Source organism: Taudactylus pleione, unplaced genomic scaffold (genome assembly GCF_031769625.1).
Source record: "Taudactylus pleione unplaced genomic scaffold, aTauple2 ptg000201l, whole genome shotgun sequence".
NCBI lineage: Eukaryota > Metazoa > Chordata > Amphibia > Anura > Myobatrachidae > Taudactylus > Taudactylus pleione.
The window spans coordinates 31,386,113-31,408,479 of NW_028284603.1; the positions used below are offsets into that span (position 1 = coordinate 31,386,113).

The window sequence follows — 22,367 nt, forward strand, 5'->3', positions numbered from 1 at the left end:
ACAGAAAGAACACCCCTCCCCCATGCACCTGCGGGCCGTAGGAGAAGGAAAGGGATAGGTAAAAAGCTGACAGTAAGTAGAAAAAGCACAGACAGCAGCACTAGCAATAGTCACATACCATGCAGGAAGTTATACTCACTGCACCTTCAGCTACAATCAACCTCCCAGCTTCAGTGTCTGGGAGGGCTATAGCGCTGCGAACACTGTCCTTTGCAGGGGGAGAGGTACGCAGGGGGACTGGTCCACTGTATCCGCCTGGGAGCTCTGCGATGCTGCCTGGAAGATGGCCGCCGGAGAGCACTGAGGAGGAGTGGCCAGGAGATAACAGCCCAGCGACGCCAGCACACATGAGAGAAGGCGCGCTGGGCTGAGGGGAGGAGCCACTAAAGCAGGGAAGGCTGCCTCCCCTGCTAGTTCTAAACCCCCGGGGAAGCCGGTTCCCCGCCGGTACTTACACCCCGAGGCCAGCGGTCACGCGGGGCAATCCTGAAGAGGGGGAGCCCGCCGCCGCTACTAGCGCCGCCGGTCTGTCCCCAGAGACCGGCGGCTGAAAGACTGCATTTTCCCCCCCGCGTGCAGCGCGAAGCGCTACACGCGGCTTACCTGGCCCCGTAGAATCCGGCAGCAGTCAGTGGGAGCTCCCGGAGCCACGCTAGTACTGACTCCGGGGTCCCACTGCGATCCCCAGATCAGTACTGGCGTTGCAGAGCCAGCGGGGCTGTTGGAGCGGCAGCATGGACGTCCAGATGGACAGTCTTATGCTGCCGCTCTGAAGATAGTAAAAAATAAAATAATAAAATCTTCTTCTTTGCAAAAAAATTTAATTAAAGCTTAGGGGCTGCTTATGCAGCCCCCCTGCCCAGGGTGATCCGACTCCGGCCGGGCACCAACTAAAACTGAGGTGCCTGTGGTCGGGGGCGGGGTATAGAGGAGGACGGACCCAAGTGTATCCTGGGAGCAGCAAAGCTTTAACTGCGTGGTGCCCGTGGATCCAGATCCAGCTATACCCCCAAGGTCAACCCTGTGGACCCCCTATGGACCCTGAAGTAGAAATATATATTTTGCTCCCCAAAAATACCCCCAAAGAAAGTTATCTCAAAAACTCTCTCCAAGGCCTTTAAAACCTCCAAATTTGGAGAAAACCCCTTCATCTGGCAACATTGTACTGAACGCCGCTGCACTCACTCTCAGTGGGCGACCGAACAGGACAGCCGACATGACCAAGAACGATCGCGTGAGCCTCGGTGGACAGTGTGGCAGTTTACAAGTTACAAGATTCTAATTTTGTTGTATTCCCAAGATTAAAGTATATTACTTACTTCTATTATTACTATTTTTTTTTAAATAGTTTATTTTCATTTTAAATGTATAAGACATCCACAACATTAGCTTTGAGATGAGAAAAAGAAAGCATTGTGAGCCAAATACACGTCTGAAAAATATGCTAAACACCTATAAACATATATATTGTGTCAATATATTATAAACAACTGTACAAAATTAGCTACAGGGACAAAAATAAAAGAGAAGAGAAAAGAAGAAGTACTGTAGAAAGAAGAATGAAGGATAAGTGAAGGGAGAAAGGGAAGAAACGGATAAAGGCATGGTGAGGGGAAAGAGAAGGGGTAGGGGGGAGAGAGGAGAGACCTCACTGGTATAATCTCTCGACAAAAATCAAGATATTAGAACTCGGAGTATCGATAAATGGTAATAGTTATCAAAGTGTCTGTAAAAAACACATCCCATGAAAATACAAATGAGTCAATAAAAGCAAATGGTCAGAACAGAAGGGCTTAAAGGCCACCTAATGAAGGGGAACTATGTGAAAGACTATGATCGTTATACCAAGGATTTAAGATCTGTAAGAAATTAGAGGATCTATTATTAAGATATGCTGTAATTTTCTCCATACTCGCCAGGTACCAGATTGTATCAATAACTAGACCTAGAGAAGGAGTATCTACACGTTTTCAATATAATGCAACGAGACATCTGACAGCGTTCAATATCTGAACCATCAGTTTACTGGATACCATATCTAGAGATTCAAATGGAAGATCCAAGAGAAAAGACCAGGGATCCTTAATTATAGGAACATTGATAACTTTACTTAAAAGATTTGCAATCATGTCCCAATAAAGCGCTATTTTGGGACATGTCAACCATATATGAATAAAGGAACCTAGGGCACCGCATCCTCTCCAGCACTGAGGGGAAACAGAAGGAAACATCTTATGCAACCTAGTAGGGACCAGGTACCAGCAGTAAAAGATCTTATAGGCGTTCTCCTTCACCAAGGTCGAAATAGATGACTTTGAAACAGATATATAAATATCAGACCATGTCTGCCCATCAGGTGGTGGGCCCAGGTCTCTTTCCCACTGAGGTTCAAACGATGGTGAAGGAGACTGCACACACAATAGGAGGAGAGAATATATAGTAGATATAATGCCCTGAGCTAGGGGACTACGACAGCATAGAGATTCTAAGTTTGATAGGGAGTTAAGTGATGTGGGGCTAGATAAAGAGGATACAAAATGTCTTAGTTTAAAACATAGGAAAGGGTTCACCTCAGGGAAGTCAAATTTAGACACAATACCCGGTAGCAACATAGATATACCATTATCCATGATATCTATAACAAAGCTGATATTTCTGCTGACCCAGGGGCTTGCATGTACTGTGGACTGGCCTGGTGGAAAGGCAGGATTATCCCATAAAAGGATAAGGGAAGAGGGAGACGAGAGGAGTTTGAAGCAGCGGGCACAATAGTCCCAGATCTGACAAGTAAAATTAAGGACAGGATGTAAACCAATGTAAGGCAATCTGGACTTGGAGGGAAGTAGTAGTTGAGCGGCCAGTGAGGTAGCATGACTGAGATCCGTCTTTAGTTGGAGCCACCTAAGAGTGGAGGAGGGGGCGAACCAGGCACAAGCTTGACTCTAGTGGGAGGCGTAATAGTATAAATGAATGTCCGGGAAACCCCTCCCACCACGGGTCTCCGCAAAATCGAAAATTCTGTTCTGGGCACTTTATTCCTCCACACAAAATGGAGAAACCAGGTATTTAACCGAGTTAAAGCTGAGTCAGGAACTCTAACCGGTAAAGTTTGAAACAGGTATAAAAGGCGTGGGAGTATATTCATTTTAAGGACCACTATTCGACCCAACCAAGAGATGATAAGAGATTGCCACCTGTGCAGGTCCGCTTTGATGGATGATATCAAGGGTAGGAAGTTCTCTTGATACAGAGTACTATAATGGTTTGTAATGAAGATGCCCAGGTAATGGATCTTATTAGGCCGCCAAGAGAATTTGTAATTATTTTGTAATAGTGATAAGCAGGCCACAGTAATGTGAAGAGGCAAGGCTTCAGTTTTGGACCAATTGATTTTATAGTCCGACAGGCGACCATAGGCATTGGGAATTTGGAACAAATTTGGCAGAGAAGTGTGGGGAGAAGAGAGGGAGAGCAAAACGTCATCGACAAATAACGAGATCTTATACTCGGATCCACCAACACCAATCCCCGAGATATCCCTGGAGGCGCGGATAAATGCCGCCAGAGGTTCAATGATCAAGGCAAAAACCAGGGGCGACAGAGGGCACCTTTGTCTGGTGCCATTTGTAATCTCCAGTGGGTCTGAAGCTAGTCCGTTTACAGAAACCTTTGCTGATGGACCAGAGTACAAGGCTTGAATCCTAGTGAGGAAGATGCCACCGAGCCCGAAATGGTGTAGTCACAAACATAAAGGGCCAACTAATCCTATAAAACGCCTTCTCTGCGTCCAGAGAAAGCAAAAGAACAGGAGTACGCCGAAGGTTTATCGAATGTATAAGGCTAATAATGCGTCTTGTGTTATCTCGTGCTTGTGTGCCTGGAATAAACCCCATCTGGTTGTTATGTATAAGTTGAGGTAATACATTGTCCAATCGTAAGGCCAGAATTTTAGAATATTTTATTATTTTTATTATTGTATATATATTTGGAATGTACCTCTTAAATTTGTCTTTCCTGTCCTTTATATCATCTGCCTCATTATGTGTAAAGAGATCAGCAATCCTTGTTAAGAGGTTTGCATTGATGCAGTTCATATTGCATGGTGTGGCAACAATGGCACTCATGTTTCTGTGACAGTAGTCAATACATTCTTGTACCTATTTAAAAGGGGGAAAAAAAGGAAAAAAACATTATTCCTATATCCATATAATAGAATTTAAAAAAGTAAAACATTATTTTGCACACAAAGACGGCATTACAGGTTTCACTTTAAGAAGTCACAAAATCAACAAGCATTAAACTGGGGAAAAAAATAAACTAAAAAAAAAAAATTATAAACTGTAGCGGGGGAAATTAAAATGTCAATTAAGTAATCCATATGGTAACATTAATATATATTTTGGCGGGTATTTATATCACTGACCCACTATTCTGCATCCCAAACCAGAAACCAGCTTTGATATACTCACTAATGAATCCATCTTTAAAAACTCAGAGGAGATCAGAATTGAAATAACGTTTCCGGGTTCTGTAATTAAAGAGGCTTATATTTAGAAATTTTGAGTAATCCTTATTATTCAAATTTTTCTTTACTTGTTTAATGATCTTGGTAGCAAATATTTGGTCCCTAAAAAAGTCATATGAATTCCGTTGCTAGCAGCAGCAAATTTTTTTTTTTGTGCATTCTGTATTTATTAAAAGGTTCCAAATGAACAGATATACAGAAGCAATGTAATACAAACATATCCATATCAAAACAGATAACATAGCAAACATGTATAGAAATTGGGATCCTATACAATTACATTTGTGTAATAAAACACTAAAATATACAGACAAACATAAAAATGGCAGAACAGAGAAAAATAAAAGAACTAGGGGTTGTGGGACAGAGGGGGGAGGAAGGTAAGGTCACCGTATGTGGGGTAAACTGATATTGGCAAAGTAAAATGAAGTCAAAATATATTATGTGGGATGATGGGTAGAAGACAGTTTTTAAATTCCATAGTAGACTTATATTCCAGCCATGGGAACCAAATGACGGTGAAAGTGGAGGACCTATTAGTAGAAAAGCTTAAGAGGTCTTCCATGGACATGTAATAATCGATCCCCTGGAAACAATCTTTACGGGTGGGAGGGTTGCGGGACTTCCAAAGTAATGGAATAACTGCCCTGGCCGCATTGCTAAGATGGCGTAGCAAGGATTTCTTGAAGGACCCCAATGAGGTATGTGAATGATTAAGCAGCCAAAATGCAGGATCAGTAGGGACGGGGGAGGCTAAAATATTTTTGCGAAATGGAGATAACCTCAGACCAAAATTTAGATAATCAAGGGCAGTCCCACCATATATGTCGTAAAGACCCAGGATCTGAAAGACATCTCCAACAAGAGCCAGATATAGTTGGGAACATGGTATGGAGTAGGGAAGGGTATCTATACCACTGCATTAAAATCTTATATTGAGTTTCCTTAACAATTGTGCAAACAGAGCTACACTGGGTTTTAAGAAATATAGTCTGCCATTCTTGTTCTGTGAAGGAAACACCCAGGTCTGATTCCCATTTTTTGGCCCATGGGGGGATAGGAGAGGCTTGATTGGTTAAAAGAAGCTGGTATAAACAGAAATTGTGTGTGAAGGAGCAGTTGGAGAGACACAGAGTCTCTCAAATGAAGTGTCTCTCTTAGATAGCCCTAATCTATCTGCAGAGGTCAGGAAATGGCGAACCTGAAGGAATTTCCAGAAGTCAGAATGTGGGATTGTCCATTTTTCTTGGAGTTCAGCAAATCGCTTAACACCCCACGCATTCACCAACTGGCCGACTCTGAAGAGACCCTCAAGCACCCAAGTAGGAAAATGCAAAAGATTAATACAGGGGGAAAATCAGGATTAGCCAGAAAAGAAGTATGAGGGCCAAAGCGTGTGGAGATGTGTGATAGACAGCGTAGGGACTTCCAAATAGAATGAGAAGGGGATATAGCCGGATGAAGCATGTTTAGTTTAGGGAAGGAAGGTAGCCAAGGCGTAATTTCAGGAGAAAGTTTCATGAAGCAGCCTTCAAGAGCAACCCATTGCTTAACCTCTCTATATCTTAGAATGTAAGCTCTCACGAGCAGGGACCTCTTCCTTCATGTGCTTCTCTTTACATGTTCTTCTACTCTCTACTCCCCATTAGGGCACCTAACACGGGACCGCCAATTCCCGGCAGCTTATTGTGAGTGCTTTAATCACTATTTCAGCAATGTATATAAGTCGTGTTCTTGTCCTGTACTGTAATGTACTGTATGTTACTTGTTTCTTGTTCACCTATTAGTTCTATGTTCTATGTACTATGTAAGGCGCTGCGGAACACTTGTGGCGCCATATAAATAAAGGATAATAATAATAATAATATCTAGTCCACTCAAGGAATCTATTAAGGTGTACAGCATGATAATAAGATTTCATATCCAGAAGTTGGAGACCTCCCAATTGTTTTGGCTTCGATAAAAGATCACGTCTAATCCAAGGCCTTTTCCAGGGCCAAGATAAATTGCTGAATCAATAAATTCAGAGATCGAAAACAAGAATCAGGTATCAGAATGGGTAGAGTTTAAAGAGGTAAAGCAATTTGGGAAGCGTATTCATTTTTTACCAAATTGATTTTCCCAAGCCAAGAAAGTTGCTTCAAATGCCAGTGGGACTAATCCAACCGAACAGAGGAGAGAAGAGTGGAGAAATTAGTAGCAGAAAGTTGTGACAAGTTTCTGGTTATTTTAACCCCTAGGTAGGTGATATGGGAGGGATGCCTGGAGAATGGGAAAGCAGTTTGTAGACCTGCAATCATGGAGGTAGGAGCGTACAGACAGGTTTAGATCCCAAGATATTGAAAAATTAATCTTGAAATGAGTTAATTTCCCAAACTGTTCAAACTCACGCATTAAATGTATCAGGGATGTCACCGTAGCTAGTGGATCGTCTGCAAATAAAGCTAATTTGTATTCCATACTGCCCACTAGAATACCAGAGATATGGGGGTTGGCTCGTATGGATCGTGCTAGTGCCTCCAAGCAGAGAACAAAGATCAACGGCAATAAAGGGCAGCCTTGCCACGTGTCATTAGTTATGGAAAAGGTTTCAGATAGAACGCCATTGACTTTTACTCTCACCGAGGGACAAGAGTACAGGCTAAAATCCTATGGAGAGCAAGAGGACCCAATCCCATGTGAACGAGCACAGACCTCATAAAAGACCAACTGATTCTATCAAATGCTTTTTCTGCGTCGGTAGAGAGTAAGATAATTTGAGTTTTTGTCTGAGGTGGCAAAATGAACCAAGTTGGAGGATTTTTGTGCTATTGTCACATGCCTCACGACCTCTAACAAATCTCACCTGGTCATTGTGGATCAGCTGGGGAAGAAGGGAATGTAACTGGTTGGCTATTAGTTTGGCATACAATTTAAGGTCAACATTTAGTACAGATATGGGTCTGTAGCTCAGGCACAGTGAGGGGTCTTTACCTGCTTTAGGAATAACAGAAATGTGAGTCTCCATAAATTGTTTCGAAAATTGGGATTCCGCAGAAACAGTGTTAAAAGCACTTAGCATCATAGGGGCTAATTTGTCTTTAAAGGTCTATTGTCAAGCAGTCACGGCCTGGGCTTTTGCCAGCAGGTGAGGAGGATATAGCCATCTCTAACTCTTGCAGGGTTTTTGCCAGCAGGTGAGGAGGATATAGCCATCTCTAACTCTTGCAAGATCGAGTCTATCAGAAGGGGATATAGTGGAGAAGGAAATAGAAGAGAGATAATCCAATGCGTCTTGCGAAGTAGAGAGAGTAGGTCTACCAGAGGAAAGATCTGTCAAGTTGTAGAGGGAAGAATAATATTGCTGGAAACAGGAGGCAAGTTTGGAGGTCTCAAAATGAGATGTACCTGAACTGTCTTTAAGTGTGTGAATGAATTCAGATGCTCGCTGAGCTCTCAGGGCCAGAGTCAAAAGTTTTCCCGGTTTGTCTCCTATTGATAGAAGCGACTCTTGCATTTGCTTACAGACAGTTTAATATTGTCCAAAAGTACTTTACTAAGAGCATTGTGTGCTTCCGACAACTTATAGTAATCATCTCCAGACATGGTCAACTTATGAGACGCCTCGAGTGATTGAATTTGCTCTAGTAAGGCCGAGATTCACGTAGATTTTTGTTTTTTAAGATATGAGCCTAAATGAATGAGCTTGCCTCGGATGACGCATTCATGAGCCTCCCAGATAGGAATTTAAGACATTCAAGTTCGGTCTTACAGTAAACATCTTGTAGAAGGGACTCATTAAGTCGCCATGTCCATTGCTTAGAAGAAGAATGTGGGAGGGTCAAGGTCAATGAGACTGGAGTGTGATCTGACAAAGTTATCGGTCCAATAGAAGCATCAGCGAGCATCTGAAGAGGTCTATGGCTGAGAAATAGATAATCTAGATGGGAAGAAGTGTTGTGCGGGTGAGAGCAAAAAGAGTAGTTAAGAACCGTGGGATATAAAGTCCTCCAAGAGTCAGCCAAGCAGCAGGAATCTTGTGGTCGCTGGACCAGAGAAAGTAAAAGATATGCAGACGGTTAAATGATTTTGTATTTTTCTTTCTAAATACGTTGAAAGAAAAGAAAAGCAGCCAGAATGATTGAAAACCTATATACCTACCCAGTTTTGGTAGGTCCTGCTTGTCAGTGTCATTTGAATTCCGCTTGACGTATTTTATTAGCCAGTTAAAGATGTGAACGTCACAGTGGACAGAGATGTCCACTTCCTCCCATCGCTGCGCATCTGTAGTTAGATATTCTGCAAAGTATTTCATCTCCGAGATCAGCACATCTCGCGGGCACACAAAGTCTTCTCTCAGGTTCTTGGCTTCGTCACATACATGAATGACCATATTTGGCCTGGAGAAGGAGAATGTGGTAAGTACAGTATATTTCTCTGTAATTAGTTTCTATAAAGTATATTTTACTGTGTTATTACTTTAGCTGTATTTTATCATTAAAGTAAGAGGTATTTACATTATGTGTTTTTTTTAATCTTTCAAATTATGAATCATCCATTAAATTTGAATCATATATAGAAATATTGCAGGGATACACCACAGAATATGTGAACCCTTTTAAAATGCAATTTTCCTGAGTCTATGTATATAGGGCCTGATTCAGACCCACTCGCGAGCGCACAGCGCTTGCAAGTGGGTCAATGGTCCCCCACTGCGCATGCGCGAGACCCGGCCAGCGACGGGCGGTCTGTCGCTACGGGTCTCGCACCAAAAAGGGGCGGCTGTCGATTTTGATTGACAGCTCGCCCCGTTTTGGAGGAGGGTTAGTTATGGTGGCTACACAAATGGAGGCGTTCCCGAACGCCTGACATTTGTGGGAGGCACCACTGACATCACCAGTGATGTCAGTGGTGAGCTTCCGGCTCTATTTAGAGCCGGAAGCTCACTGGGGCTTGCAGGAACGAGACCCTACCATAAGGGTCTTGTCGCAAGCCCCGATGGTCGCGACCATCACCTGGCCGCTCGCATAAGCTGTGGGTGGTGACCCACAGCTATGCGAGCAGCCAGGAGGCCGAAACAAAAACAAACAAAAAAACGCCCTGATTCAGAGCGAGCGCTCTGAAAGAGCGTCCGGCTCTGAATCAGGGCCATAGTCCACTTTAGGGACTCAATAGTCCTAACACATTCTTTATTAGAAAGGGCAAAACCTGTGCAATTTCAAAGAGGAATCAATCCACACTAGAGCTTCCATGCATCTGATGGTACTATTGCATTATTAAAGCGGATACTAATTTATGTGGACAGTAGAAATGGGTCTTTAGAGTATGGATTATCATATGTACAGTAGTTTTTAATGGAGCAGTAGAAAATGTTAATACAAAAGCATCACAGTGAAGCTAAATTAGATTGTGTATACTGTTATTGTATGATTAAAGTTTAACCATCTGAAACCTGGGCACACACTGACAATATCTTTGATCTAGTAAATCAAAATTGTAATGTGTTATGCATGAAGCAATTACTCCTTTTTGATTTATGATGTCATGAAAAACAAACAATCGGTTCAAAACAGATTGTAACACGTGTGCCTAAATGGTACTCTATGTGATTGCACATTTATTCTATGATATACTTTACAGACTGGGGGCCCGATTCTGATATGTACGTACACCTGATGTTTTACGTACATATCCGAGGTTCGGGGGTCTGCGCATGTGCGGAAAGGGTCCTGCATGATGGCTCGCAGTTTCCCCTTGATTGACATCCATGGCTTGAAGTCTTCCACGATTGACATACTGCGGCATTTGGGCAACTGAGAGTGGGCGGCAAACCAAGACCGCTGTACAAAATGGGTGCATGTCGCCCCCCCCCCCCGTTTTATAGGTGTGAAATTGCCCAAGGTCTGCGTGGTCAACGCAGACTTTCTGGACCTGGCTGAGAGTTTCCAACGGGCCGGCAGAGTGAGCTTTGGTGACCAAAGCAACGTCTACGGACGCTGTACTGGGATAACATATTTCCAACAGACACCTTCTAATGCATTTTAATTTTATTTGGACGGTATTGCCCAACAGTATCCTTGCAACTGTGCAATACCGTCCACATCGGAATCTGGAGCTCATTCAGAGCCGCTCGCTAGATGCGATCGCTCGCACCCAGCGTATGCAAATTCGGCTAAGTGACAGCATGGCAGGCACTCGCTTGGAAAGGCATAAGCACGCCCACTTTGTTTTGGCGTGCGATCACTTTGTCGCTAAAGACGCCCTTTAGCTTATGTAGAGACGCCCACTAGCATACGTCATCTCCAGGAAGTGTATTAAAACATTGGTACATCGAGGACAATCGGAGGCGATCGCAGCGCTTGAGGTTGCCTTACCCTACTGCAAGCACTGCGAGGACTTCAGTGTAAAAAACAGGCATGTGACGTGTACTATGACGCTGGCTGTTACTTATGCACGCCTCTGAAACGGTGTTGAAACACTGAGGCACGCCTACGTTCACATTTCCACTCCCCTGTTATTAGAGTCCTGCCCCTGTTACCACCCACAAACGGCCTCGCCTGTCACTCATTACACTGGGCTGTCTTTGCTGGGCGAGCGAGCGGATTCCGATTGCTCTGAGTAGTCTGCGCACACGCAGAATGAAGCATATGCATGTGCGGTCGCTTATCATCGGCCGCGAACAAGCGAGTGGCTCTGAATGAGTTCCTCTGCCCCAGGGCTTGCTAGCGGTTATCCATAGGTATTTATAACAATCCGATCACATGTGCTAATATCTTCATTGACTAGAACCCATCCTTCCCCAAGTATTCTACAGCATCATGTGGCATTGCAGAATATTCCCTTACCCCTGATTTCCTTCCTTATTTTCTCCTCCCGCTGAGGATGGGGATTTGTCATTTTCTGCAGAACAGTTCCTTGATGAAACAGCACTCGATCTTCCTTCAAGACCAAAAAAAAAAAAATCTTCATTATTTAAATGCTATTCTTGAAGCAATAAAGTATGCCATATACTGTAAGGGAAAGGAGAGAACATATGGAATGGAGCCACAGGTTCCAGCATTTATATCTATATATATTTTTACTATTTTATTTTTTATATTTTGTTTTATTTATTTTATATATATGTTTATATATATATATATATATATATATATATATATATATATATATACACACACACACATTAAGACACAGAGGGGCATATTTACTATAATGTGTGGCCAGTCCCCGAATAATAAAAGTGTTTATCATCGTAATAATGGGTTCTTTTTCTTCTGAGATGTATAGATGTAAATCACTGGGACACAGGCTATAATAAGAGGCCATCTAAGCGGTCAGGAATATGCAATCACTTTATTTCTACCTATGGACATCGAGCGACTACTGCGCATGTGCGGCTTTCTAGCTTTGCATGTGCAATGCAGTAAAGGTTGCAATACATATATAAGATTAATGCTGCCTTTGATCATGTGGAAACATCAGTTTCCACATATTTTAAGGGCAGAATTGATTAATAAATAGGTCCTGGAATATTATATTTGGTGGTTGTAATTTTCATTTAAACTAATACAATTAAGTCAAAGCGATTTTGTACAGATCTAACGCTAGGTACACACTGTGCAATAATCAGGTCGATTAGCCGATTTTCAGCTGCTTGGTCCAATAATCTAAGTAGCACCATGGGTCGATTATCATTCCAAAACCAGCTGGATCAGATGATTGAATCTTACCTGCTGCACTACATTTCTTCAAAACAATTAACCAATACATATAGTACAGTATGCATTTCCGATCATCGCTCCAACATTTCTGCCGATAGTTCATTTATAAATAATAAATCACTAGTGTGCACACTCAAAATCTGGGTTTTGCCTTTAATAACATTGTTGTTTTAAAAACGATTGGCGATATCTATCACAGAGTCATTGATACAACTAATAGCCAGTGGAGGAGATGCTGTAATTCTTTCAAGTCGCTTTGAGAAGACAATTTCATAGAAACCTCTTTTATGTGCAGCCTCTGCTAATGGTATCATTTAAATTCACAATATTTATATACATTTTTTATTATTCTATCTGTATCATTTTAAGGAGCATTTATTTTATCCCCTTGCTTTGAAGATTTATATGGCAGCAACTGATGCATATAGACTGAGATGTTAAAACGGTTTGAAGTACTGCTGATTAGGGCCTGATTCAGAGCCGCTCGCTATTTGCGGTCGTTCGTTTAAAAAAAAAGGGGTGGCTATTTAAATGAACCGTTCGCATTTGCGGTCTGTTCACGCCTCTAAGTCTGAACGAGCAAGCAAAACTTGCGGTCGAAATTTTGAAAAATACGCCCCCCTGGCCGCTCGCATCATACGTCATGTCCGCTATTTATTAGATTAATCGAGTACATCGAACAGCGTATGAACTGCTCGCTATTCTTGTGGTTGGTTTTTTCAACCGCTATTTTGCGAGTAGTTCTGAGTAAAAAAAAACCAAGTGACCTGGTCGCTGACGCTGCTGTATTAATTATGCACACCCATAAAACGCCCGTTTTGACCTTTAAGCACGCCTGCGTTCTGAATTCCACTCCCCGTTTTCAAGCCCCTTCCCCTGTTACCACCCACATACTCCTCCTCCTGTCACTTAAAATAGCAGACATTCACTATTTTGCGAACAAACGAGTTTCGGCCGCACTGACTGGTTCGCGCATGCGTATTACAATCCGTACGCATGCGCAGTTGTGCAAACATCGCTCAGTGCGCACGAGCGGCCGCTTACGAGCGGCTCTGAATCAGGCCCTTAGGGCCTGATTCAGCAAGGATCGCACATTCAAAAATGCACCCGGTCGATTGTTGCCTTCTGCGCATGAGTATGCATCGCGATGTGCGAACCAGCCACTGCGATAGGGACTGCGATCGCAGTAACTACGCAGACCCATCGCAGAGTGATTGTCAGGAAGTGCCGTTTTGAGATGGTGATTTTGGGGGCGGGGACGGAGAAACGCAGGTGTGCCAGTGTTATTCAAAGCCGTTACAGGGGCGTGCATAAATTAGCCACAGCGTCAGCATATGCAGTGTGAGCTCTGGTTGTACAGGAAGTTTAGTAATTTCTGTGTAAGGTCTGACCTGCCTTAATTGTGTGTGAGGCTGCGATGGTTACTCGATGATACCGATGTTTACGCAGACTTGTAAGGTATTACGGATGTGAGTAGAGGGAAGTGGATGTCTTTATGTTGTGCTGCAGCGACATTGCGATCGTAGTCATTTACATAAGTTCACCGCAGAACTGCGTATGCGTTTGCTGCCGCCATCGCATCTGTGATCCTTCCTGAATCAGGCCCTTAGTTTTTCATAAAGTGATGCCCGTCATAACATTTTAAGGCATCCGTTTTGGACTTAAACAATAGGATAAAGCGCTCTGTGGTAATGGATCTGATGTATAAATGCCAACAAGGTATTAAACCATAAATTATCTATAGTCCCATCTATTAAATATGTAGGTATTGATGACAAACTGGGTAGCAAAAACTTGAGGCTGTGTGTTCAGTGCCGGAATACTTTTGATAAGAGATGTCGTATTGACATATGACTCTCCACATATGTATAGCACAGTCTGATCTTACTAACAAACTGGCGGACAATAACTTGAGGCTGGGTGTTCAGGACTGAAGCCCTATGAATATGAAAGTCTAGTGTGGCATAAATACCACTAATGTCATAATTAATGTGTGTCTCTCCAACTGAATATGACACAATAATCAACAAATATCATGCATCCCAGGTGGGCAAAAACTGTCGGCAGGGTGTTCAGAATTGTAGTACCTTGTAGTACTAAGGTGATTACAAATAGGCAAAAACTGTAGGCAGGATGTTACATAGAAAATGAACCATAACCAGGATACGTATAAACGTGACCTCTTCTCCTCCACTGCTCTCTCCACCTCAGGAAAGGAACGTAGTATCAGAGTGACAAGGGCCCTTGATAAAGTCTCTTGATGAGATGAAACGCGTTGGGACATTTATGTTATCATCCATGTACTTTTAATTTCAATCCCTGTTTGAAGGGTATTTTCTGGTATTTTGTATCTTCTCAATACTGTTTAAATAAACAGTGTTATATTATTTGACGGTCAGTCATTATTTAGCAATATAGCTTCCCCATGCACACTCACACACAGTGATTGCGGACACAGATTGGCACAGGACCAGCAGACTTCATGGTCAGGTAAGCAAACATTCCTCACCTAAAGCTACTGCAATTCTAGTGTCACATGTCACTGATACTACGTTCCTTTCCTGGGATGGAGAGAGCAGAAGAGGTCACGTTTATACGTATCCTGGTTATGGTTCATTTTCTATGCAACATCCTGCCTACAGTTTTTGCCTATTTGTAATCACCTTAGTACTACAAGGTACTACGAGTCTGAACACCCTGCCGACAGTTTTTGCCCACCTGGGATGCATGATATTTGTTGATTATTGTGTCATATTCAGTTGGAGAGACACACATTAATTATGACATTAGTGGTATTTATGCCACACTAGACTTTCATATTCATAGGGCTTCAGTCCTGAACACCCAGCCTCAAGTTATTGTCCACCAGTTTGTTAGTAAGATCAGACTGTGCTATACATATGTGGAGAGTCATATATCACTACGACATCCCTTATCAAAAGTATTCCGGTACTGAACACACAGCCTCAAGTTTTTGCTAACCAGTTTGTCATCAATACCTACATATTTAATAGATGGGACTATAGATAATTTATGGTTTAATACCTTGTTGGCATTTATACATCAGATCCATTACCACAGAGCGCTTTATCCTATTGTTTATATCTGTTTAGGAAGTGGGGATACTTCCAGAGAGAGCAGCTAGTGGTCTATTAACATTTCCTCATCTGTGAGCGCCGACTGTTCTATTTGTTTTGGATCCGTTTTGGACTACTTGATGATATGACTGACAACCACAGTTACGGATACTGAGATGTACTTCACATAAACATAGAAGACCTAATGCAATATACCTGTGGTAGAGGTGGTGCATTGTCCTTCTGCTACCTCCTCAGGGTCATCTGCTGGATCAAGCAGGGAAGATTTGATGTACATAGCCAGGCTATCCAGAGGAATTCCTCCTGCTGCCAACAATGGATTATACTGGTTGTCAACAGGCGATGCCCCACTGCTTTTTAGTTCTTCAAATCTCTTGGCACACTGTAAATTCAGATACTATCACAGGTTAGAAATATACACAAATGTTCTATTTCTCTTCACATTTTATACTCTATCGGGGACGCAGACGTATCTGGATGAGTCAGTAGGCAGATAAATTATAAGCACCTCAATGACAGTCCATAGACATGTTACCTTTGCTCACCTCGGTGCCAATGCAAAGTTGAATGCAAGTTGGCTGTAACTGCTCCCACATTGGGCCTGAGTCTAATGCTGGGTAAGCATTGGCAGATATATTGGCCAATCAATTGATCGGCCAATATATCGGGTGATCCCTCAGCCAGTGTGTACCAGCGATATGTCTGTGAAAAACCAGAGCAGCCGGAGGAAACCCATGCAAAATAAAAGAGAAATCAAATATATTCAATACAGATAGGGCCCTTGTTGGAGTCAAACCTATGACGCTAGCCCTGTGAGACAGAAATGCTATCCACTGTGGTGATAGAGCTAGCATACTTAAATTTGACTAAATATGCTGATAAGTAATCGTTCTTGAAGAGCCGTTTGCTTTGTTAGAAGGGAGGTGCTTCTCTAGTCCAGCAGGCAGAGTATGAGTGACAGCTGTGCAGAAATGCACTGTGGTGATAGGATGATTCCTGAGGCAAGGCCAGTGATGTCACAGTAATGCAAATTACTGAATTTTTGGATTTCCGATCCATATTAGATCTCATCAGGACACGTCCTGAGGATGTGATAGAAGCTTCATCTGTCTCTGATGGAGTGTACATAATACCACTAGCCCTGAACAATGTATTTTGCCTCCATGGCTGTATGTGGAAATTTTAATTTTGCAGTTTAGTGGTCATTTAAATAGTTTACATTGTGTTGCACAGATGGTTTATTGTGTCATTGGCACTTTGGCTCTACTGACTCACACGCTGAGCACTAAGGAAGCCAGCCACCTGCAAGGCCGAAGATGTCAGATTCCAATGACTCCTTACCAGAATGCTCTGCAGAACTAAACAAACAAAAGATGTCTCCCAAAGTTGTAGAATGGTGCGAGACTGAGCATAATACTATGATTAAGGGACATAGGGCCTGATGCAGAGATGTATGTTCAACAGATGATGAATGTACATCTCTGATGTTTCCAGGGCTGCGCAGAACCCATTAAGACACAGAGGGGCATATTTATTATAATGTGTGGCCAGTCCCCGAATAAAAAAAATATCTATCGGGGCATATCGCGGCAATAAGGGTTCTTTTCCTTCTGAGATGTATATATTTAAACCACTGGGACACAGGCTATAATAAGAGCCCATCTCAGCGGTCAGGAATATGCAATCACTTTATTTCTACCTATGGACATCGAGCGACTACTGCGCATGTGCAGCTTTCTAGCTTTGCATGTGCAATGCAGTAAAGGTTGCAATACATATATAAGATTAATGCTGCCTTTGATCATGTGTAAACATCAGAGGCGTCACTTACCTTTGTGACACCCGGTGCAGCAAGGCTTAATTGCTGTGCGCGCGCGCCTTAGGCTCGAAAGGGGTGTGACTTTGCTAAAAGGGCCGTGGCCACGACTCGTGAAGCCACGCCCCCGTATGTGTGCCGATATTGGGGGCGTTACCGCCTCCCGTTCTCTGCACACAGTGGGCTTCCCCAGCGCTCCTGCAGCTGCTGGGGAAGCCCACAATCTCTCCCTGCCTCTCTCCATGTCACGGTGACACCATCCGAAGGGGTGACACCAAAATAGCACAGCAGCTCTGCTATTTTGGTGTCACCGCCTCGGATGGTGTCACCCAGTGCGGCCCGCACCCTCCTAGTGACGCCAGTGGGAAACATCAGTTTCCACAGATTTTAAGGGCAGAATTGCTTAATAAATAGGTCCTGGAATATTATATTTGGTGGTTGTAATCTATTCTTCATTTAAACTAATACAATTAAGTCAAAGAGATTTTGTATAGATCTAACACTAGGTACACACTGTGCAATAATCTGGGCGAATAGCCGATTTTCAGCTGCTCGGTCCAATAATCTCAGAGTGTGTAAGCAGCACCAGGGGTCGATTATCATTCCAAAAACAGCTGCATCAGTTGTAGAATGGTGTGAGACTAAGCATAATACTATGATTAAGGGACATAGGGCCTGATGCAGAGATGTATGTTCATCAGATGATAAGAGTACATCTCCAATATTTCTGGGTCTGCGCAGGACTCATTCTGTGCCTGTGCAGAACTTGTAATGGACATGCTGCTGAGTTTTGGAGGTGGAGCAAGGAGTGTGGCTGGGCACCATTCCCGTAAACAGGGGTCATCCCCGATTTCCAGGAGGGACGAGCCCAGGGTCTGCGTTGGCGGACATAGATTCCTGGCCTATAAAGTGGCCAGCACCCGGTTAGGCTGCGGGAAGCTTCAGCACCCGCAGCCAGACTAAGGGGCCCATTTGTCATTGAGTTTTATCGTATGCAACAGGTTTTAAAACTCATTCCGTATGATAATGGTGCTCCAGACAATCAGCTCCTAACTGTCATCTGTTTGTAAAATGACTTCACCTTTCACTACAAATGCTACCTGCAGTGGCCGGAGGCAGGCTGTCAATAAGCCCCAGGAGTGGTCATTGTGGTTCACTTAAAAAGCCATCTCCTGGAGTATCACAATGATTGATTCTTTGAAAGACAAGACTTTTAGCTTTAACTGACCACTGTCAGCCTAACTCATTTAGCCTCTCCTATAGCGACAATTAGAAAGGGTAGACTCAGTGCCAGAGTGTACAGGATGCAATGGCGGAGATTAGGGTGGCAGAGATGCCCACCTCATCTAACTGGAATGCTCTTCATTGTGTCCACCAGCATTTTAAATGCCTGCCCACTGCCATCTTGCAAAACACTGAAAGTGGATTTTTTTTTTCCATACAGTCTTATAGAGAGTGCCAATGAAAAGAAGCAAATGAGGACTTTTAACCCCTTTGCTGCCAAGGACGAGTGAAACCCAGACTTGGGATGGGCAGGGATTAATGATGTCATCATGTTAGAACAGAGATGATGTTATTCATCTCTGCCCCTTATAGGACTAGCATTGCAAAACTTTTTAGAAACCAGGAAAAAAAACCATTAAAAAAGTGCCCTATCCCCCATCCTGGCACTCAGAGTGTCAGTAGTAGCATTTTTTGACCCCTGAGAAGTTACTCTCTGATGATCATGTGTGCTCACCAGAGAACAACCCTGCACTGAAGAAATTAAGGGCCTGATTCAGAACTGTACACTATGCCAATGTTTTTGCAAATGAAAAGTTTTTTTTTCACCACTGCACATGCGTCAAGGTACCTCTCTGTACGTCTCTCAAACACACACAGACTGTGCGCCTCTCTCTCTAACACACACACTCACACTGTGCCTCATTTTCTTACACAATGCACACACACTCACTCACACTCTGGACCTGATTCAGACCTGCTCGCTAGCAAGCGGCCGCTCGCTGCAGAAGATGTTCACTAATGTGCGCATGCGTGTAGTTTGCAGTGCGCAAACTACTATGAGCGATCGGAACGTGCTTGCTCGCCCTGCAAAGACAGCCCAGTGGAATGAGTGACAGGAGAGGCAGTTTGTGGGTGGTAACAGGGGCAGGCCAGTAGTAACGGGGGAGTGGAGTTGCAGATGCAGGTGTGCCAGAGTGTTTTCATGCCGTTTCTGGGGCGTGCATAATTAACAGGCAGCGTCATAGTACACGTCACCTGGTTGAATAATACACTGAAGTGCTCGCAGTGCTTGCGGTAGGGTACAGTCATCCGCAAGCGCTGCGGTCAGATCCGATGGAACCTGATGTACCGATGGTTGTATATACTTCCTGGAGATGACGTACGCTAGTGGGCGGCTACAGACAGGCTGGTGGGCGTCTGTAAACACAAAGTGATCGCTCGACCAAGACATAGTGGGCGTCCTTATACCTTGCCGTGTGAGCGGCTGCCTTGACATCACTTAGCTGAAATTCCATACGCTGGGAGCGAGCGGCCACATCTAGCGAGCGGATCTGAATCAGGTCCTCTGTGTGTGTGTCTCTCTCTCACTCACACACACACTTAGACTGGGCCTCTTTTTCTCACACAGTGCACACACACACATACACTCTGTGTGTCTTTCACATGGCAGTCAGTTTATGTGGGGGCGTGTCTGTGCTCCGACTGGCTAAGTGTCTGTGGTGATGTGTCACTCAGCCAATCGGAGCACAGCGAGCACTGGGCCCGATTCATCAGGATTGCAGTCGCAAAGACGCACACAATCGGTCGATTGTTGCATTCTGCGCATGCATCGCAGTGCGTGTACTAGCAATTGCAAACAGAATTGCATAGGCTACGCAGACCCAGAGCAGAGTGAATGACAGGAAGTGCCGTTTGTGGGTGGTGACTGGGGGGTGGTCGGGCGAACACAGGCATGCCAGTACGTTTTAACCCTGTTGCAGGGGCGTGCATAAATTATCCACTGCGATACCAGATGCCGCCTGAGGCGTCATAGCGTGCGCATAAGTAAGCAATTCCTGAGTGAGGTCTGGGATACTCTAACTGTCCAATGTTACTCGATGTTACCGATTGTTTCACTATATCAAGTATATGGGTGTGAGTGGGCATCCTTAGGTCAGGCAGCGTACGCAATGTGAATGCAATCATTAAAATATCACCACTGATATTAGCAAAGCAGTTGCGTGCGTATAAGCAGAATAGCAAAATGTAGTGAATCAGGCCCACTGCTGAGGAGTTCCTGCACAAGTCAGGAAACTCCTCAGAGATACAGGTCACTGGGCAGCACAGCAGCCGTGTGTATACAGACACAGCATGTCTGGGCCAAGGCAGTCTCATAGCGTCCAGTTACCAGCCTGTCCTTCCTAGTGGTCGAAGCTCCATAGCAGGGAGGCCCACCGGGATTTACCCGGTTCCCAGCCAGGCCAGTCCAACCCTACTCCTTGGTCATGTACAAGTTGAGCAAATGGAAATCTATATAGTATTGAAAAACAAAAACCTCTCAAAATCGGTAAAACACTCAGTTACAGTTTCACCTCAGTCATCGATAGGGCGTATTACAAGACAATGGCTATATCAAAGGGGAAGATAAATTCAGTAAGGATCGCTATTGCTAAAGCGTACGCAGACGGACGATTGTTGCGTACTGTGCATGACATTTTCTAACATATCTTCACCCAAGGATTGACTGACACTAATAAACGGTTTAATCTGCATAATTATTGGAGCATACAGTTGGTTCTTCTCATATACAATTTGGAAAAAGATTGTGAACTTATTTGAGATCGTTCTTTCTTTTTATCCTATTTTATTATGAGTATTATTTTCCACATGTAGGCCATATATATGTGTTGAACATTTGCTTATTGATTGTCTTTTTAGAATATAACTATATTTACTATACACAGTGCAATGAATGTATATATCTATATAAAGTTGACGTATGTGTCTCTTGTGTCCGGGATAGGCCTATTGGCGCTATCATTTACTTTACTAAATAATTATAATTGTGGGAGGAAGGGGTCCATTCTGGACACTAATTAAAATTTTAGGAGGGGGCAGTTATGGGACATAATTGTGTGAGGAGGGAGCAGTCTCTAAATACTGCAGTATAGCTTAGTGGCCCTCGGGCTTCGATTAATTTTTTAATGTGGCCCACACGGTCTTAAAGGTTGAAGACCCCTGATGCAGTGTCTGGAATTTTCAGGATAAGTGGTTTATGGATAAACCATTCCACGACTGTAACAAAATTACCTCTTTTGATGTATATCCTGGAACTAGCCTCGCAACACTGTCCCAATTAATGGGCTGAGGGACACCCACCAGCGAATACAGAATCATATCCAAAACCATCTGGTTATTGTCGTAGGGGAAATTATTGTTTTCTGAATATCCTCGACTCATCTTGTCTGGTGGTAGCTTAAGATAATAAAAAACACATAAAGAACAATAAAAACTATTAGTATTACCTTATTTCTTTCATAATAATAATAATAATCATCATCATCATCAACAACAGTAGTATATAGTTTCCTACCAGAGGTTACCTGTGCAGAATAGCAGGCGCGGTGTTGCACGAAGCCTGATGGCACAATGCCCCTGCAGTGAGCCGGTGGAAGGATGTGAGGCTCAGTGCTTGGTGCTGCAGGCAGGAGAGGATGAACTGCTTCAGCCAATGAAATAAGCTCTGCCTCTGCAAGCTTGGTCTGTGAAAAAGGGCAGAAACTGTTTAATTCTAATTAGAGCTCATATATAATGTAGTGACAGGATGGCACTGCTGGTGTGACTGAATAACGCCAATGCTGCCAGACTTGTAAAACCCTTTAGTTGCCAACAGAGCTGCAATGCAGGAAACACAAGTACACATAGACGCCCGAAAGCTGCTGGATTGATTAAAATGGTAATTTGTTTTTCTATAGTTCAGCAGCCTTCAGTTGAAAAGCATCATAGTAAAAGAACCCATGCGTGAATGTGACAGTTTATTACTTTCATTTATGGTAAAGGTCTTCAATGCAGATGAAATTCACGCGACGCAATTCATTTACTCTGGGATGTGAATAAATATTAGGCTTACTCCGTACTGATGTACTCATCATGTATAAATAGCATCCAATGTATTTATGTTACAGTACCCTATACACTGGCGTAATGCAGGGGGTACGGCTGCTGGGGGCACGGCCGGCAGTTCG

The 22,367-nt window shown here is 43.5% G+C and overlaps 1 protein-coding gene across 4 annotated transcripts in view; it reads right to left on the bottom strand.

Moving 5' to 3' along the window:
- The window catches only part of SANBR (SANT and BTB domain regulator of CSR), a 79,121-nt gene that overhangs the window by 34,797 nt on the left and 21,957 nt on the right, over positions 1 to 22,367 (bottom strand). For 3 of the 4 annotated variants that reach the window (XM_088477552.1, XM_088477553.1, XM_088477551.1), the window contains exons 2-8: positions 21,726 to 21,884; positions 21,433 to 21,597; positions 15,519 to 15,705; positions 11,350 to 11,443; positions 8,666 to 8,904; positions 4,470 to 4,528; positions 3,997 to 4,157 (exon numbers count right to left, since the gene is read on the bottom strand). In XM_088477552.1, the coding sequence (XP_088333678.1) occupies positions 3,997 to 4,157; positions 4,470 to 4,528; positions 8,666 to 8,904; positions 11,350 to 11,443; positions 15,519 to 15,705; positions 21,433 to 21,597; positions 21,726 to 21,884 (1,064 nt within the window). Of the gene's footprint in view, positions 1 to 3,996; positions 4,158 to 4,469; positions 4,529 to 8,665; positions 8,905 to 11,349; positions 11,444 to 15,518; positions 15,706 to 21,432; positions 21,598 to 21,715; positions 21,885 to 22,367 lie in introns of those variants that run through there. The other variant, XM_088477554.1, reaches the window with a different exon arrangement.